General features: G+C 48.9%; 1 protein-coding gene across 1 annotated transcript in view; it reads right to left on the reverse strand.

The window, feature by feature from the left end:
• LOC140428429 (uncharacterized) overlaps positions 1 to 15,422 on the reverse strand; it is a 66,385-nt gene that overhangs the window by 3,187 nt on the left and 47,776 nt on the right. Inside the window, exons 5-7 of the mRNA XM_072514870.1 lie at positions 12,250 to 12,293; positions 10,551 to 10,603; positions 2,275 to 2,316 (exon numbers count right to left, since the gene is read on the reverse strand). Coding sequence (XP_072370971.1) covers positions 2,275 to 2,316; positions 10,551 to 10,603; positions 12,250 to 12,293 — 139 coding nt within the window. The remainder of the gene's footprint in view (positions 1 to 2,274; positions 2,317 to 10,550; positions 10,604 to 12,249; positions 12,294 to 15,422) is intronic.

Genomic DNA, 15,422 nt, shown 5'->3' on the forward strand with positions numbered 1-15,422 from the left:
TCTGACTATCCACTCTGTCTATGCCCCTCATAATTTTGTATACCTCTATCAGGTCGCCCCTCAACCTCCTTCGTTCCAGTGAGAACAAACCGAGTTTATTCAATCGCTCCTCATAGCTTATGCCCTCCATACCAGGCAACATTCTGGTAAATCTCTTCTGCACCCTCTCTAAAGCCTCCACATCCTTCTGGTAGTGTGGCGACCAGAATTGAACACTATACTCCAAGTGTGGCCTAACTAAGGTTCTATACAGCTGCAGCATGACTTGCCAATTCTTATACTCAATGCCCCGGCCAATGAAGGCAAGCATGCCGTATGCCTTCTTGACTACCTTCTCCACCTGTGTAGCCCCTTTCAGTGATCTGTGGACCTGTACTCCTAGATCTCTTTGACTTTCAATACTCTTGAGGGTTCTACCATTCACTGTATATTCCCTACCTGCATTAGCCCTTCCAAAATGCATTACCTCACATTTGTCCAGGTTAAACTCCATCTGCCATCTCTCCGCCCAAGTCTCCAGACAATCTAAATCCTGCTGTATCCTCAGACAGTCCTCATCGCTATCCGCAATTCCACCAACCTTTGTGTCGTCTGCAAACTTACTAATCAGACCAGTTACATTTTCCTCCAAATCATTTATATATACTACAAAGAGCAAAGGTCCCAGCACTGATCCCTGTGGAACACCACTGGTCACAGCCCTCCAATTAGAAAAGCATCCCTCCATTGCTACCCTCTGCCTTCTATGGCCTAGCCAGTTCTGTATCCACCTTGCCAGTTCACCCCTGATCCCGTGTGACTTCACCTTTTGTACTAGTCTACCATGAGGGACCTTGTCAAAGGCCTTACTGAAGTCCATATAGACAACATCTACTGCCCTACCTGCATCAATCATCTTAGTGACCTCCTCGAAAAACTCTATCAAGTTAGTGAGACACGACCTCCCCTTCACAAAACCGTGCTGCCTCTCACTAATACGTCCATTTGCTTCCAAATGGGAGTAGATCCTGTCTCGAAGAATTCTCTCCAGTAATTTCCCTACCACTGAAGTAAGGCTCACCGGCCTGTAGTTCCCGGGATTATCCCTGCCACCCTTCTTAAACAGAGGAACAACATTGGCTATTCTCCAGTCCTCCGGGACATCCCCTGAAGACAGCGAGGATCCAAAGATTTCTGTCAAGGCCTCAGCAATTTCCTCTCCAGCCTCCTTCAGTATTCTGGGGTAGATCCCATCCGGCCCTGGGGACTTATCTACCTTAATATTTTTTAAGACACCCAACACCTCGTCTTTTTGGATCACAATGTGACCCAGGCTATCTACACCCCCTTCTCCAGACTCAACATCTACCAATTCCTTCTCTTTGGTGAATACTGATGCAAAGTATTCATTTAGTACCTCGCCCATTTCCTCTGGCTCCACACATAGATTCCCTTGCCTATCCTTCAGTGGGCCAACCCTTTCCCTGGCTACCCTCTTGCTTTTTATGTAAGTGTAAAAAGCCTTGGGATTTTCCTTAACCCTATTTGCCAATGACTTTTCATGACCCCTTCTAGCCCTCCTGACTCCCTGCTTAAGTTCCTTCCTACTTTCCTTATATGCCACACAGGCTTCGTCTGTTCCCAGCCTTTTAGCCCTGACAAATGCCTCCTTTTTCTTTTTGACGAGGCCTACAATATCATTCGTCATCCAAGGTTCCCGAAAATTGCCGTATTTGTCTTTCTTCCTCACAGGAACATGCCTGTCCTGTATTCCTATCAACTGACACTTGAAAGCCTCCCACATGTCAGATGTTGATTTGCCCTCAAACATCCGCCCCCAATCTATGCTCTTCAGTTCCCGCCTAATATTGTTATAATTAGCCTTCCCCCAATTTAGCACATTCATCCTCGGACCACTCTTATCCTTGTCCACCAGTACTTTAAAACTTACTGAATTGTGGTCACTGTTACCGAAATGCTCCCCTACTGAAACATCTACCACCTGGCCGGGCTCATTCCCCAATACCAGGTCCAGTACCGCCTCTTCCCTAGTTGGACTGTTTACATATTGTTTTAAGAAGCCCTCCTGGATGCTCCTTACAAACTCTGCCCCGTCTAAGCCCCTGGCACACGTGCACAATGAGAGGCTTATTTGAAAATGTTCTACATTCTAATCATAGCGGCTTCTGGGAAAAAGGGATTTATTTTACTCTATGTCGAAAGAGGAAACTTTGATCCTGTGGTGAATGTTGATCACCAGACATATCCCAGTTTGTTGTAGTGAGAGATATTTACCGTGTACGTTGGGTCAGAATCTGCTGGAGAAGCTTCCAAATTCTGTAACAAAATGTAAACAGTGAAGATTGGGTTTAGTAGCTGTTGTGAAAATGAGAATTTACTAAAACCTGATTCTAAAGTGTCAGGAATTATAGTCTGGGAAGGTTTATATTTCGGTGCCCGATTTCTGAAACAGTTTAATTCAGCAGGAGGTAAAGTACATTCCACTCAGAATCTTTCACACAATCTTCCCAGTGCAGAAAGAGGCCCCTTGGCCCATCAGGTCTGCACTGGCCCTCTGGAAGAACATTAGACCGAGACCCACACCCCTGCCTTATCCCCGGAACCTTGCACAGTCTCACTTTCCAGATAACAATCCAATTCCCTTTTGAACACCTCGATTTCACCTCCCTCCACCACCCTCACAGGAAGTTCATTCAACCTCTGGCTCACTTCTCCTTTTGCTCATTATTGTGAATGTGTGCCCTCTAGTTCTTGATGTACGTTCGAGTTGGAACAGTTTCTCCTGTACCTCCATATTTACAGACAATACAAAGTTGGGTGGGAGGCTGAGCTGTGAGGAGGATGCAGAGATGTTTCAGCAGGATTTGGACAGGCTGAGTGCGTGGGCACATGCATGGCAGATGCAGTATAACGTGGATAAATGTGAGGTTATCCACTTCAGCAGCAAAAATAGGAAGGGAATTATTATTTGAGTGGGTGTAAATTGAGAGAGGTGAATACTCAGTGAGACCTTGGTGTCCTCGTGCGTCAGTCGCTGAAAGTAAGCACGCAGGAACAACAGGCAGGAAAGACGGCAAATGGTAGGTTGGCCTTCATAGCGAGAGGTTTTGACTATAGGAATAGAGATGTTTCACTACAATTGTATGGGGAATTGGTGAGGCTACACCTGGAGTATTGTGTGCAGTTTTGATGTCCTTATCTGAGGAATGATGTTCTTGTGGGTATAGAAATCAGGGAGAAGGACTGTAATAAAATTTAAGAGATTAACACAGACAGAGAGGAGGTTCTGAGTGGTCTGGCAGGCTTAAAGGTAGATAAATCTCCAGGGAGAAGGACTTTGATGAATGTAGAAGGACTTACAAGAGAGGGTTCTTGGTAAATGGCAGGACCCTGGGAAGCACCGAGTTTCCGAGGAATTTTGGTGTGCATGTACACCCATCCCTTAATGTAGCAGAGCAGGTGGATACAGTGGTTAAGAAGGCCTCTGGTATACTTGCCTTTATTAACTGAGGCATAGAGTTTAGAGCAGGAAGGTTCAGTTGGAACTGTGTAAAACATTTGTTTGGCCACAGCTTTACGAGGGATGTGATAGCTCTGGAAAGGGTGCAGAGGAGGTTTACCAGGATGTTGCCTGGGCTGGAGAGTTTTAGTTATGAAGAGAGATTGGATCGACTGGGATTGTTTTCCTTTGAGTAGAGGAGACTGAGGGGCACATGATTGAGATTTGTAAAATTATGAGGGGCATGGATAAAGTAGACAGGAAGAAACTTTTCCCCTTGGTGGAGGGATCAATGACCAGGGGGCATAGGTTCAATTTTTTTAAAAAATATTTATTAATGTCACAAGTAGGCTTCCATTAACACTGCAATGAAGTTACTGTGAAAAGCCCCAGTCGCCACATTCCGGCACCTGTTCAGGTACAGAGTCAGAGAATTCAGAATGTCCAATTTACCGAAGAAGGATGTCTTTCGGGACTTGTGGGAGGAAACCGGAGCACCCGGAGGAAACCCACGCAGACACGGGGAGAATATGTAGACTCCACACAGTGACCCAAGCTGGGAATCGAACCCGGGACCCTGGTGCTGTGAAGCAACAGTGCGAACCACTGTGCTGCCGTCCTGTCCAGGTTAGGGGCAGAAGGTTCAGAGGGGATGTGAGGAAAACCCTTTTCACCCAGAGGGGGGTGGGAGTCTGGAACTCGCTGCCTGAAAGGGAGGTGGAGGCAGAGACCCTCAGAATATTTAAGAAGTATTTAGATGTGCCTTCCCGATCCCAGGGCAGACAAGGCTCTGGGCCAAATGCTGGGGAATGGGATTGGAATAGTCCAGTGGTTGTTTTTGACCAGCAGAGATGCGATGGACCGAAGGGCATTTTCTCTGCTGTGTGAGCCTATAACTCTAACAGCACTGTGGGTGTACCTACACCTCATTAACTGCAGCGGTTCAAGAATGCAGTTCACCACCACCTTACCAAAGGCAATTAGGGATGGGCAACAATTCCTGATGGAGCCAGCTACACACACATCCCAAGAAAGATTCGAATAAATCTGGGGCTGGATTCTCCGCTTCCCCAGCCGTGTGTTTCCCGGCGGAGCGCCGTTCGCTGGCAGCCGGATTCTCTACTCTCGCCAATTGTTAATGGGAATTTCCATCGAAGCCACCCCACACCGCCGGGAAACCGTGGCGATGGCACACAGCCAGCGGGAACTGGGAATCCCGTCAGCCGGAGAATTCCCGCCCTCATTTCCCTTTCACACATTCCCAATTCCCGCTGGGATACAATGGGAGGGAGAGAGCCTTCCCTACACTGAGGAGGCATTGTGGGTGGCAGTAGAGTTCCCTGAGAGACAGAAATGGTTGTAGCAACATTCACAAAGCAAATAATGTCTTATTCGGCAAATTACAGACTTCATTCCATGAACAATGTTCTGAGCACAGTGTCACATTTGGGCAATTTCAGTCTCTCCAGTAATATCAGGGTGTGAGTGTCCAGTAATATCAGGGTGTGAGTGTCCAGTAATATCAGGGTGTGAGTGTCCAGTAATATCAGGGTATGAGTGTCCAGTAATATCAGGGTCTGAGTGTCCAGTAATATCACGGTCTGAGTGTCCAGTAATATCAGGGTGTGAGTGTCCAGTAATATCAGGGTCTGAGTGTCCAGTAATATCAGGGTGTGAGTGTCCAGTAATATCAGGGTGTGAGTGTCCAGTAATATCAGGGTCTGAGTGTCCAGTAATACCAGGGTCTGAGTGTCCAGAAATACCAGGGTCTGGGAGGGTCTGAGTGTCCAGTAATATCAGGGTCTGGGAGGGTCTGAGTGTCAAGTTATATCAGGGTCTGAGTGTCCAGTAAAATCAGGGTCTGAGTGTCCAGTAATATCAGGGTCTGAGTGTCCAGTAATAGCAGGGTCTGAGTGCCCAGTAATATCAGGGTCTGAGTGTCCAGTAATATCAGGGTGTGAGTGTCCAGTAATATCAGGGTCTGAGTGTCCAGTAATATCAGGGTGTGAGTGTCCAGTAATATCAGGGTCTGAGTGTCCAGTAATACCAGGGTCTGAGTGCCCAGTAATATCAGGGTCTGAGTGTCCAGTAATATCAGGGTGTGCGTGTCCAGTAATATCAGGGTGTGAGTGTCCAGTAATATCAGGGTCTGAGTGTCCAGTAATATCAGGGTGTGAGTGTCCAGTAATATCAGGGTCTGGGAGGGCCTGAGTGTCCAGTAATATCAGGGTCTGAGTGTCCAGTAATATCAGGGTCTGAGTGTCCAGTAATATTAGGGTCTGAGTGTCCAGTAATATCAGGGTCTTGGAGGGTCTGAGTGTCCAGTAATATCAGGGTGTGAGTGTCCAGTAATATCAGGGTGTGAGTGTCCAGTAATATCAGGGTCTGAGTGTCCAGTAATATCAAGATCTGAATGTCCAGTAATATCAGTGTCTGGGAGGGCCTGAGTGCCCAGTAATATCAGGGTCTGAGTGTCCAGTAATATCAGGGTCTTGGAGGCTCTGAGTGTCCAGTAATATCAGGGTCTGAGTGTCCAGTAATATCAGGGTCTGGGAGGGTCTGAGTGTCCAGTTATATCAGGGTCTGAGTGTCCAGTAATATCAGGGTCTGAGTGTCCAGTAATATCAGGGTCTGAGTGTCCAGTAATATCAGGGTCTGGGAGGGTCTGAGTGTCCAGTAATATCAGGGTCTGAGTGTCCAGTAATATCAGGGTCTGGGATTTACGATCTCGCTCTGATATTGTTGAGAGATTGAAGCCGTTGAAATGTGCAGGAAAGGCAGAGATGATTGTGATTGGGTGAGGTTTTGGTGACTGCTGCTTGTCCCACTGGTTAATTGTTGCTGGTTTTGAGGTTTAAGAATGTTGAACAACAGCATACTCCGCTGTGCTTTCAGTCAGTGATACTGCCGGTTGCCTGGTGCCTGGGCAATGGAATCGAAGCTCAGCATATTTGCATTCCTCTTCACCTGACTGTAATCCAATAGAAATATTGATCAGTATTTATTTCCACACAGAGTGGAAGAATGTCTGTCAACAGATCAAACGGTATTATTATTAATAACTGAATGATTTCTTCTTCTTTGCCTTTCTCACTGGAAGATGCTGACAGGCCGCTGGGATGTGCTTTTTATTGACTCTGGTCGCTCTGCTACAGCTGTGAATTTGTACACAGCAAGATCCCACAAATAACAATGTGACAATGACCAATCAGTTGTCATGTTTTTTCGGGATAAATATCACCCAGGACATTAAAGGATGAATCCTCTGCCCATCTTCCAAATAGTCCCAGGGAATATTTTACATTTCATGTCCTCATACCTGAGGGACTGCAGCGGTTCAAGAAGGCAGCTCACCCCCACCTCGTCAATGATAGAATCCCGCTGCCAGCGAACAGCGCGCGGCCGAGGAACACGTGTCTGGGGGGCCCGAGAATCCAGTCCCCAGTGTTGGAATGTCAGTTATTGTTTTTAATGGCATGGTCTGTCTTAATGGCTGCCAAAGAACCCCCCTGGAATTGACAATTAACTCCGACATGTCTCATTCATTCAGCTTTTCATTATTGTTGGAGATTTGGAAAAAATTATTTTCAGAAATGTCTTTTTCACTTTTTCTCTCAGTCTCTTTGTCCCTCCTCTCTCTCTTTCTTTTTTCCTTCACTTTATTTGGAATCCTGCACCAGATTTGTTGTGGAATTAAATATTCTTCACAGGCTCTTCTACATTCCGAGCCTCCAAAGTGTCAGTCTCAACGGGAAAAACGGTGTGAATCCTCATGGAATCTTGTGCCTCTCAGAAATAAAAGTGATTGGTGTAGTTACCGGCGTCACTCTGGTGAGGTGGAGACTCTGAGACTGCCTCACGCCCGGCCAGCCTTGGTGTAAATGATGCTGGCGGGACGTCACGCTGAGTCAAGATTCCGTGAGGGAGGGGGTAAGGTCTGGAGAGAGTGCTGGGTAATGGTGTGCTGCTGTATTACAGTGAGGTTCCTGATCTCACACCGTGTGATTCTCACTCCTCCCCCGGCGGGGTGGGGGGGGGGGAGAGATTCCAAACACCAATCACGCCGGAGAGAATCACATTTTTCACTTCACTCCAGAGTTTGGGTCCACGGTGACTTTCTCACGGACGGAGAGGCTCAAAAAAATCACCCCTCAAAAGATGACAGCTCAAGTTTCAGGTTGGAAACCCACAGAAACTCTGTCCCCAACTTTAACCTGGTCACATAGAAGGTGCTAGAAACTTTTCAAAAAATGTCTGAAAATATAAATAAGCAGTGATGATGCAAGTCAGTGTTTGAGAGAGAGAGAGAGAGAGAGGAAGAAAGAGAAATAAAGAGCTTGCGACAGAATGAAGGAGAGAGGGTGGTGGCACGCGTGAGGGAGAGAGCAGTGATGCAAGAGTGTGTGTGTGTGAGAGGGTTTGTGTGTGTGAGGGTGTGTGAGGGTGTATGCGTGTGAGTGTGTGTGAGGGTGTGTGTGTGTGAGGCGGTGTGTGGGTGTGTGGGATAGAGGGTGTGTGTGTGAGAGACGGTGTGTGTGAGATAGAGGGTGTGTGTGTGTGGGATAGAGGGTGTGTGTGTGAGACGGTGTGTGTGTGAGATAGAGTGTGTGTGTGAGAGACGGTGTGTGTGTGTGTGTGAGATAGAGGGTGTGTGTGTGAGATAGAGGGTGTGTGTGTGAGATAGAGGGGGTGTGTGTGAGATAGAGGGGGTGTGTGTGAGATAGAGGGTGTGTGTGTGAGATAGAGGGTGTGTGTGTGAGATAGAGGGTGTGTGTGTGAGATAGAGGGTGTGTGTGTGAGATAGAGGGTGTGTGTGTGGGATAGAGGGTGTGTGTGTGAGATAGAGGGTGTGTGTGAGTGTGTGTGTGTGTGAGATAGAGGCTGTGTGTGTGAGAGACGGTGTGTGTGTGAGATAGAGGGTGTGTGTGAGTGTGTGTGTGTGTGAGATAGAGGGTGTGTGTGTGAGATAGAGGGTGTGTGTGTGAGATAGAGGGTGTGTGTGAGTGTGTGTGTGTGTGAGATAGAGGCTGTGTGTGTGAGATAGAGGGTGTGTGTGTGAGATAGAGGGTGTGTGTGAGATAGAGTGTGTGTGAGAGACGGTGTGTGTGAGAGACGGTGTGTGTGTGTGGGATAGAGGGTGTGTGTGTGAGATACAGGGTGTGTGTGTGAGAGACGGTGTGTGTCTGAGATAGAGGGTGTGTGTGTGTGGGATAGAGGGTGTGTGTGTGAGACGGTGTGTGTGTGAGAGATGGTGTGAGTGTGTGTGGGATAGAGGGTGTGTGTTGTGAGATAGAGGGTGTGTGTGTGAGATAGAGGATGTGTGTGTGAGATAGAGGGTGTGTGTGAGAGACGGTGTGTGTGAGAGACGGTGTGTGTGTGTGGGATAGAGGGTGTGTGTGTGAGATAGAGGGTGTGTGTGTGAGACGGTGTGTGTGTGAGAGACGGTGTGTATGTGTGTGTGTGGGATAGAGGGTGTGTGTGTGAGATAGAGGGTGTGTGTGTGAGATAGAGGGTGTGTGTGTGAGATAGAGGGTGTGTGTGTGAGATGGAGGGTGTGTGTGTGAGATAGAGGGTGTGTGTGAGTGTGTGTGTGTGTGAGATAGAGGGTGTGTGTGTGGGATAGAGGGTGTGTGTGTGAGATAGAGGGTGTGTGTGTGTCGGGATTGGATTGGATTTGTTTATTGTCACGTGGACCGAGGAACAGTGAAAAGTATTTTTCTGCGAGCAGCACAAACAGATCATTTAGTACAAGAAACAAAAATACATAATAGGGCAACACAAGGCCCACAATGTGAATACATAGACACCGGCATCGAGTGAAGCATACAGCAGTATTAATCAGATCAGTACATAAGAGGGTCGTTAGGCGTCTGATAACAGTGGAGAAGAAGCTGTTTGTGTTCTCAGACTTTTGTATCTTCTGCCCGATGCCCGATGTGTGTGTGTGTGTGTATGGGAGAGAGAGAGAGTGTGTATGGATTTGGATTTTGTTTATTGTCACGTGTACTGAGGCAGGGTGAAAAGTATTTTTCTGCGAGCAGCTCAGCAGATCATTAAGTACATGAAAATAAAAGAAAAGAAAATACGTATTGGGCAACACAAGGTACGCAATGTAACGACATAAACACCGGCATTGGGTGAAGCATACAGGGATGTAGTGTTCATAGAATTTACAGAGCAGAAGGAGGCCATTCGGCCCATCGAGTCTGCACCGGCTCTTGGAAAGAGCACCCTACCCAAGGTCCACACGTCCACCCTATCCCCATAACCCAGTAACCCCACCCACCACTAAGGGCAATTTTGGACACTATGGGCAATTTAGCATGGCCAATCCACCTAACCCGCACATCTTTGGACTGTGGGAGGAAACCGGAGCACCCGGAGGAAACCCACGCACACACGGGGAGAATGTGCAGACTCCGCACAGACAGTGACCCAAGCCGGAATCGAACCTGGGACCCTGGAGCTGTGAAGCATTTGTGCTATCCACAATGCTATCAGGTCAGTGTGTGCGTGCGCATGCACGTGTGCATGTGCGTGTGTTTGGAGTGGGAAGTTGTGAAACTTCCTCCCCAGGTTTAAACTAACCTTCTGAGTTATTGTTAACTCCAGATTTCTGCAGTTTATTAGTGTGCGGCTGTTTGAGGGTGCATGAGGGTGTATGAGAGGGTTGTGCATGAGGGTGTGTGCGATGTAGTGGGAAGTTATGAAACTGCCTCCCCAGATTTGAACTAACCTTCTGAGTTACTGTTAACTCCAGTTTTCTGCAGTTTATCAGTAAATTGGTTCACAGAACCCATGGATTTGAAAAATATGCCACCACCAACTTTAAAAATAATTGAAAACACGTTGTGCAGACAGACAGGTGGAGCGGGGAAATCAGAGCAGGTTGTCTATCACTCTCCTGTCTGGAACACAAGGATTGATTTGTAAACTTACAGTAACATTCAAACTCCTCCTCTTTAATTGATGTGGTGCCTATTTTGGGAAACGGCAGCAAATCTAAAATGCAGCAAAGAACAGCAGTTAAGCCCCATTTCCATTTCCTTACCAAAGGAGCAGAAGGAGCTTCTTCAACCTCTTGATTGCTGCTCCGTGTTTTATCTGAAAGAAAAGACAAAGATGTTTCTTCAGAATAAATCCATGTAAAGGTCGAGCTCTGGAAACTTGGAATGACAGCAAATGAAAATTCCAGAGTGACTTGGGCAGTTTTCCCGGGAGACATGAGGCCTCCTCTCCGTTATAAAGTTCATCAGAGAAATCAGCAACTCACAGAACAGGAGGAGGCCATTCGGCCCATTGAACCTGTGCTGGTTCTTTAAAGGGCCATTGTGCCTAATCCCACATTCCTGCTTTTCATCCGGAATCCTGTAAATTCCTGAGGCATACACAGAAACATGGAAAATAGAAGCAGGAGGAGGCCATTCGGCCCTTCGAGCCTGCTCCCCCATTCATTATGATCATGGCTGATCATCAAGTTCAATACCCTGATCCCACCTTCCCCCCATATCCCTGGATTCCTTTAGCCCCAAGAGCAAAATCTAATTCCTTCTTTAAATTACACAATGTTTTGACCTCAACTATGTTAGCCGGTTAGCTGCTGTTGTATAAAGAGTCAAAAGTTCTGCTCCTTTTCCACAAACACCTTTAATTTACTTCAACAGACTCTGCTCAAAACTCTAACATCACATCACCTGACACAAAGGCCACCTGAAGCCTCTTTACATATCAGTGTCAATTATTGGATACTTAACATAAGACAACTAATAGGAATGTCTCTTAACCCATTACTTAACAAACGACTTTCTGTGGTAGCGAATTCCACAGATTCACCACTCTCTGGGTGAAGAAATTTCTCCTCACCTCAGTCCTAAAAGGTTTACTCCTTATCCTCAAACTATGACCCCTAGTTCTGGACTCTCCCACCATCGGGAACATTCTTTCTGAATCTACCCTGTCTAATCCTGTTAGAATTTTGTAAGTTTCTATGAGATTCCCTCTCACTCTTCTAAACTCCAATGAATATAATCCTAACCCACTTAGTCTCTCCTCATAGGACAGTCCCACCATCCAGGATTCAGCCTGGTAAACCTTCACTGCTCTCCCTCCACAGCAAGTACCTGCCCAACTCTCTTCTAAGATGATTTCTGGAATCAGCTTCCTCCACATTTTCAGGGCGAGCGTTTCAGATCCCGACAATTCTCTGAGTGAAAAACATTTCTCTCCATCTCCCCTCTCGATCTTTACCCAACGATTTTAAATCTCTGATCTCTAGTTGTTAACCCACTCGCCAGAGCAAATAGTTTTTCTCTCTCGATTCAATCAAAAACTCTCATATCAAACTAATCGGTCAACTCTTAACCATCTCTATTGCCAGGAATTGCTCTGAGAACTGACAATGTGATCACTCTACAAGGATATTCCAGACGCTGGTGAAATATAGGAGGCCGTTCCGTGGACTTTCTATGTCTGAAAGTTTATCTTTTTGGGGTCACTCTCTGTAACATTGCCACCCTGAGGGTATGTCTCACACTCTGCAGCTACAGGGCTGGGGACAGCCTCCAACCATCTTCATTCTGTCCGATGTAGCTTTACAGCATTTAATAGTAAACTTTGCAAATCAGACAAATAAATTGGTCAAATTATTAGCATGTTAATTACATCCCAAAACTAACAGCATCAAAGGGGTATCTGGGATCGAGAGTAATTCCCGGTGAGCGTTGCAACAATGGTTGAATTAGTTTACTCACCGTCCACTGTTGCATACACAGGGTTCTGGTCTTCATCAGGGATCCTAAAGAAATGCCACACATTAGCTTCATTGCAGCGTTACTGCAAGGTCACACTCTTGGCGGAGACGGAGTTTAGATTTTCCAACATGGGCCTTTGATTCCAGTTTTTAAGGACAATGACACGGATGAGCCAGATATCCGGAATCATTTCCTAAATAAGCAGAATTGGCTCCACAATGTGACCCAAATCAGAAGGCATGCTGGGAAGTTTGATCAAGCTCATGCATCTTATTCTAATTTCAGACTTTGGAAGTGAAAGAGTTGTTTGAGAAACTTCTCATTTTGCAATGATTTCACATCCGGGACAAGAAGCAGCTGTAACATCAGAGAAATGAACGATTAACCTTTGGTCTCCCGGAGGGAGCGAAGACCCTTGTTTCCAATTTCCACGCCTGGATAAGTTTAGAAACATCTTGGGTGGGATTCTCCGAGCCTCCACGCTTAAATCGCGATTGGCGCGGGGACGAAAAACGCCCGCAATCGGGTACGACGCCGAGACGTGATTCTCCGCCGACCGGAGAATCGGCGCCAGTCGCGCGCAGTCGATGCGGCGCCGGCCAGGGGCCGTTGAAAGAGGCCCCACGGCGATTCTCTGCGGTCGACCGGCCGAGTTCCGTCGACATGGTTCCCGTACGGTTTCACCCGGCGGGCGCTCGGTGTCGCGGCTGCAGTAGCCGTCCTGGTTGGGGGGGGTGGGGTTGTGGGGGATCAGAGTCCGGGGGGGCATTTCTTCTTCAGCGCCGGGCCACTAAAGGGCTCCGCCATGTTGCGCAGGGGCCGGCGTGAATACGGCAGCCGCGCGCGTGCGCGGATCTGCGGCCTGCCGCCGTATGCATGCGCGGATCCGCAGTCGGAAGTGTTGGGGCCCGTATTGGAAGCCGGAGCTGCGTTAAGCACTCCAGCGCCGTGCTGGGCCCCTGTGGGGTGCAGAATTGCTGGGCCAAGAGGCCCATTGACGCCAGCGTGAAACACTCTGGTGTTTACTCCGGCGGCAACACTTTGCCGCGATTTGGGGGAATCCCTGCCCTTGTGTCTTAATATCAATAAACCGATCATTTAGAAAATATTTCAGCGCTGATTGATTTATTTTGCGTCCCGTATCCCAGAGAGTGAGAGAGAAAGTCCAGAGCGAGGAGCAGTGGACACAGGGAGTTTGGGATGGGGACAAGGTGACAGCACCTGTCTCAGTCTCTTCCCTTTCTCCTGGGAGCTCAGGATTGGTGACGTTAATCTTTATATCACCGAATCACACAGATTCTGCAGAAGAGGCCCTTCGGCCCATCGAGTCTGCACCGATGCATGACAAACACCTGACCCGCCGACCTACTCCCATTGACCAGCACTTGGTCCATAACCTTGAATGTTATGACGGCTAAGTGCCCATCCAGGTACGTTTTAAAGGATGTGAGCAACCCGCCTCTACCACCCTCCCAGGCCGTGCGTTCCAGACCCTCACCACCCTCGCAGGTAGTGCGTTCCAGACCCTCACCACCCTCCCAGACAGCGCGTTCCAGACCCTCACCACCCTCTCAGGTAGTGCGTTCCAGACCCTCACCACCCTCCCAGGCAGCGCGTTCCAGACCGTCACCACCCTCCCACGCAGTGCGTTCCAGACCCTCACCCCCCTCCCAGGCAGTGCGCTCCAGACCCTCACCATCCTCCCAGGTAGTGGGTTTCAGACCCTCACCACCCTCTGGGTAAAAAGGATTTTCCTCTAATCCCCTCGAAACTGCCTGCCCCTCACCTTGAACTTGTGTCCCCTTGTAACCGACCTTTCATCTCAGGGGTACAGCTGCTCCCTATCCACCCAGTCCATGCCCCTCATAATCGTGTCCACCTCGATCAGGTCACCCCTCAGTCTTCTCTGCTCCAGAGTAAACAACCCAAATCCATTCAACCTTTCTCCATAACTTCAACGTTCCATCCCAGGCAACATCCTGGTGAATCTCCTCTGCACCCCCTCCAGTGCGATCACACCCTTCCTATAATGTGGTTACCAGGGGCAAAATTCTCCAGAAACGGCGCAATGTCCGCTGACTGGCGCCCAAAACGGCACAAATCAGACGGGCATCGCGCCGCCCCAAAGGTGCGGAATGCTCCGCATCTTTGGGGGCCGAGCCCCAACATTGAGGGGCTAGGCCGGCGCCGGAGGAATTTCCGCCCCGCCAGCTGGCGGAAAAGGCCTTTGGTGCCCCGCCAGCTGGCGCGGAATGACATCTCCGGGCGGCGCATGCGCGGGAGCGTCAGCGGCCGCTGACAGCATTCCCGCGCATGCGCAGTGGAGTGAGTCACTTCCGCTTCCGCCATGGTGGAGACCCTGGCGGAGGCGGAAGGGAAAGAGTGCCCCCACGGCACAGGCCCCCCTGCGGATCGGTGGGCGCCGATCGCGAGCCAGGCCACCGTGGGGGCACCCCCTGGGGCCAGATCGCCCCGCGCCCCCCCCCCCAGGACCCCGGAGCCCGCCCGCGCCACCTTGTCCCGCCGGTAAGGTAGGTGAATTAATTTACGCGGCGGGACAGGCATTTTAGCGGCGGGACTTCAGCCCATCCGGGCCGGAGAATCGAACGGGGGGGCCCGCCAACTGTCGCGTCGCGATTCCCGCCCCCGCCGAATCTCCGGTGCCAGAGACTTCGGCAACCAGCGGGGGCGGGATTCACGCCAGCCCCCGGCGATTCTCCGACCCGGCGGGGGGTCGGAGAATTTCGCCCCAGAACTGCACACAGTGCTCCAGCTGTGGCCTCACCAAAGTTCTATAAAACTCCAACATGACCTCCCTGCTTTTGTAATCGATGCCCCGATTGATAAAGGCAAGTGTCCCATCTGCCTTTTTCACCCCCCTATTAACCTCCCAACTCAGTAAACACAAAGCATGTCACACTTTGAGAAAGGGCTGGAAACAGTGCGGACTTCTCCTGGGAAATCTGATCCATCTCATTTCTATCAAAGCAATGCAAACTGTGCAGATGTCCATGGTCACACCACCCAAACCAGACTGGTCAGGATTCCCCTGGGCTCCCAGTGAATCCACAATGAATACTGGGATTTTCCGCTATCTGGGCCATGCACTCACTGCTGTCTCGTTACAACCTGGAAATTTCAACACCCATTTTGCACAATATTCCCTGGAACAT

This window comes from Scyliorhinus torazame, chromosome 1, assembly GCF_047496885.1.
Source record: "Scyliorhinus torazame isolate Kashiwa2021f chromosome 1, sScyTor2.1, whole genome shotgun sequence".
Taxonomy (NCBI): domain Eukaryota; kingdom Metazoa; phylum Chordata; class Chondrichthyes; order Carcharhiniformes; family Scyliorhinidae; genus Scyliorhinus; species Scyliorhinus torazame.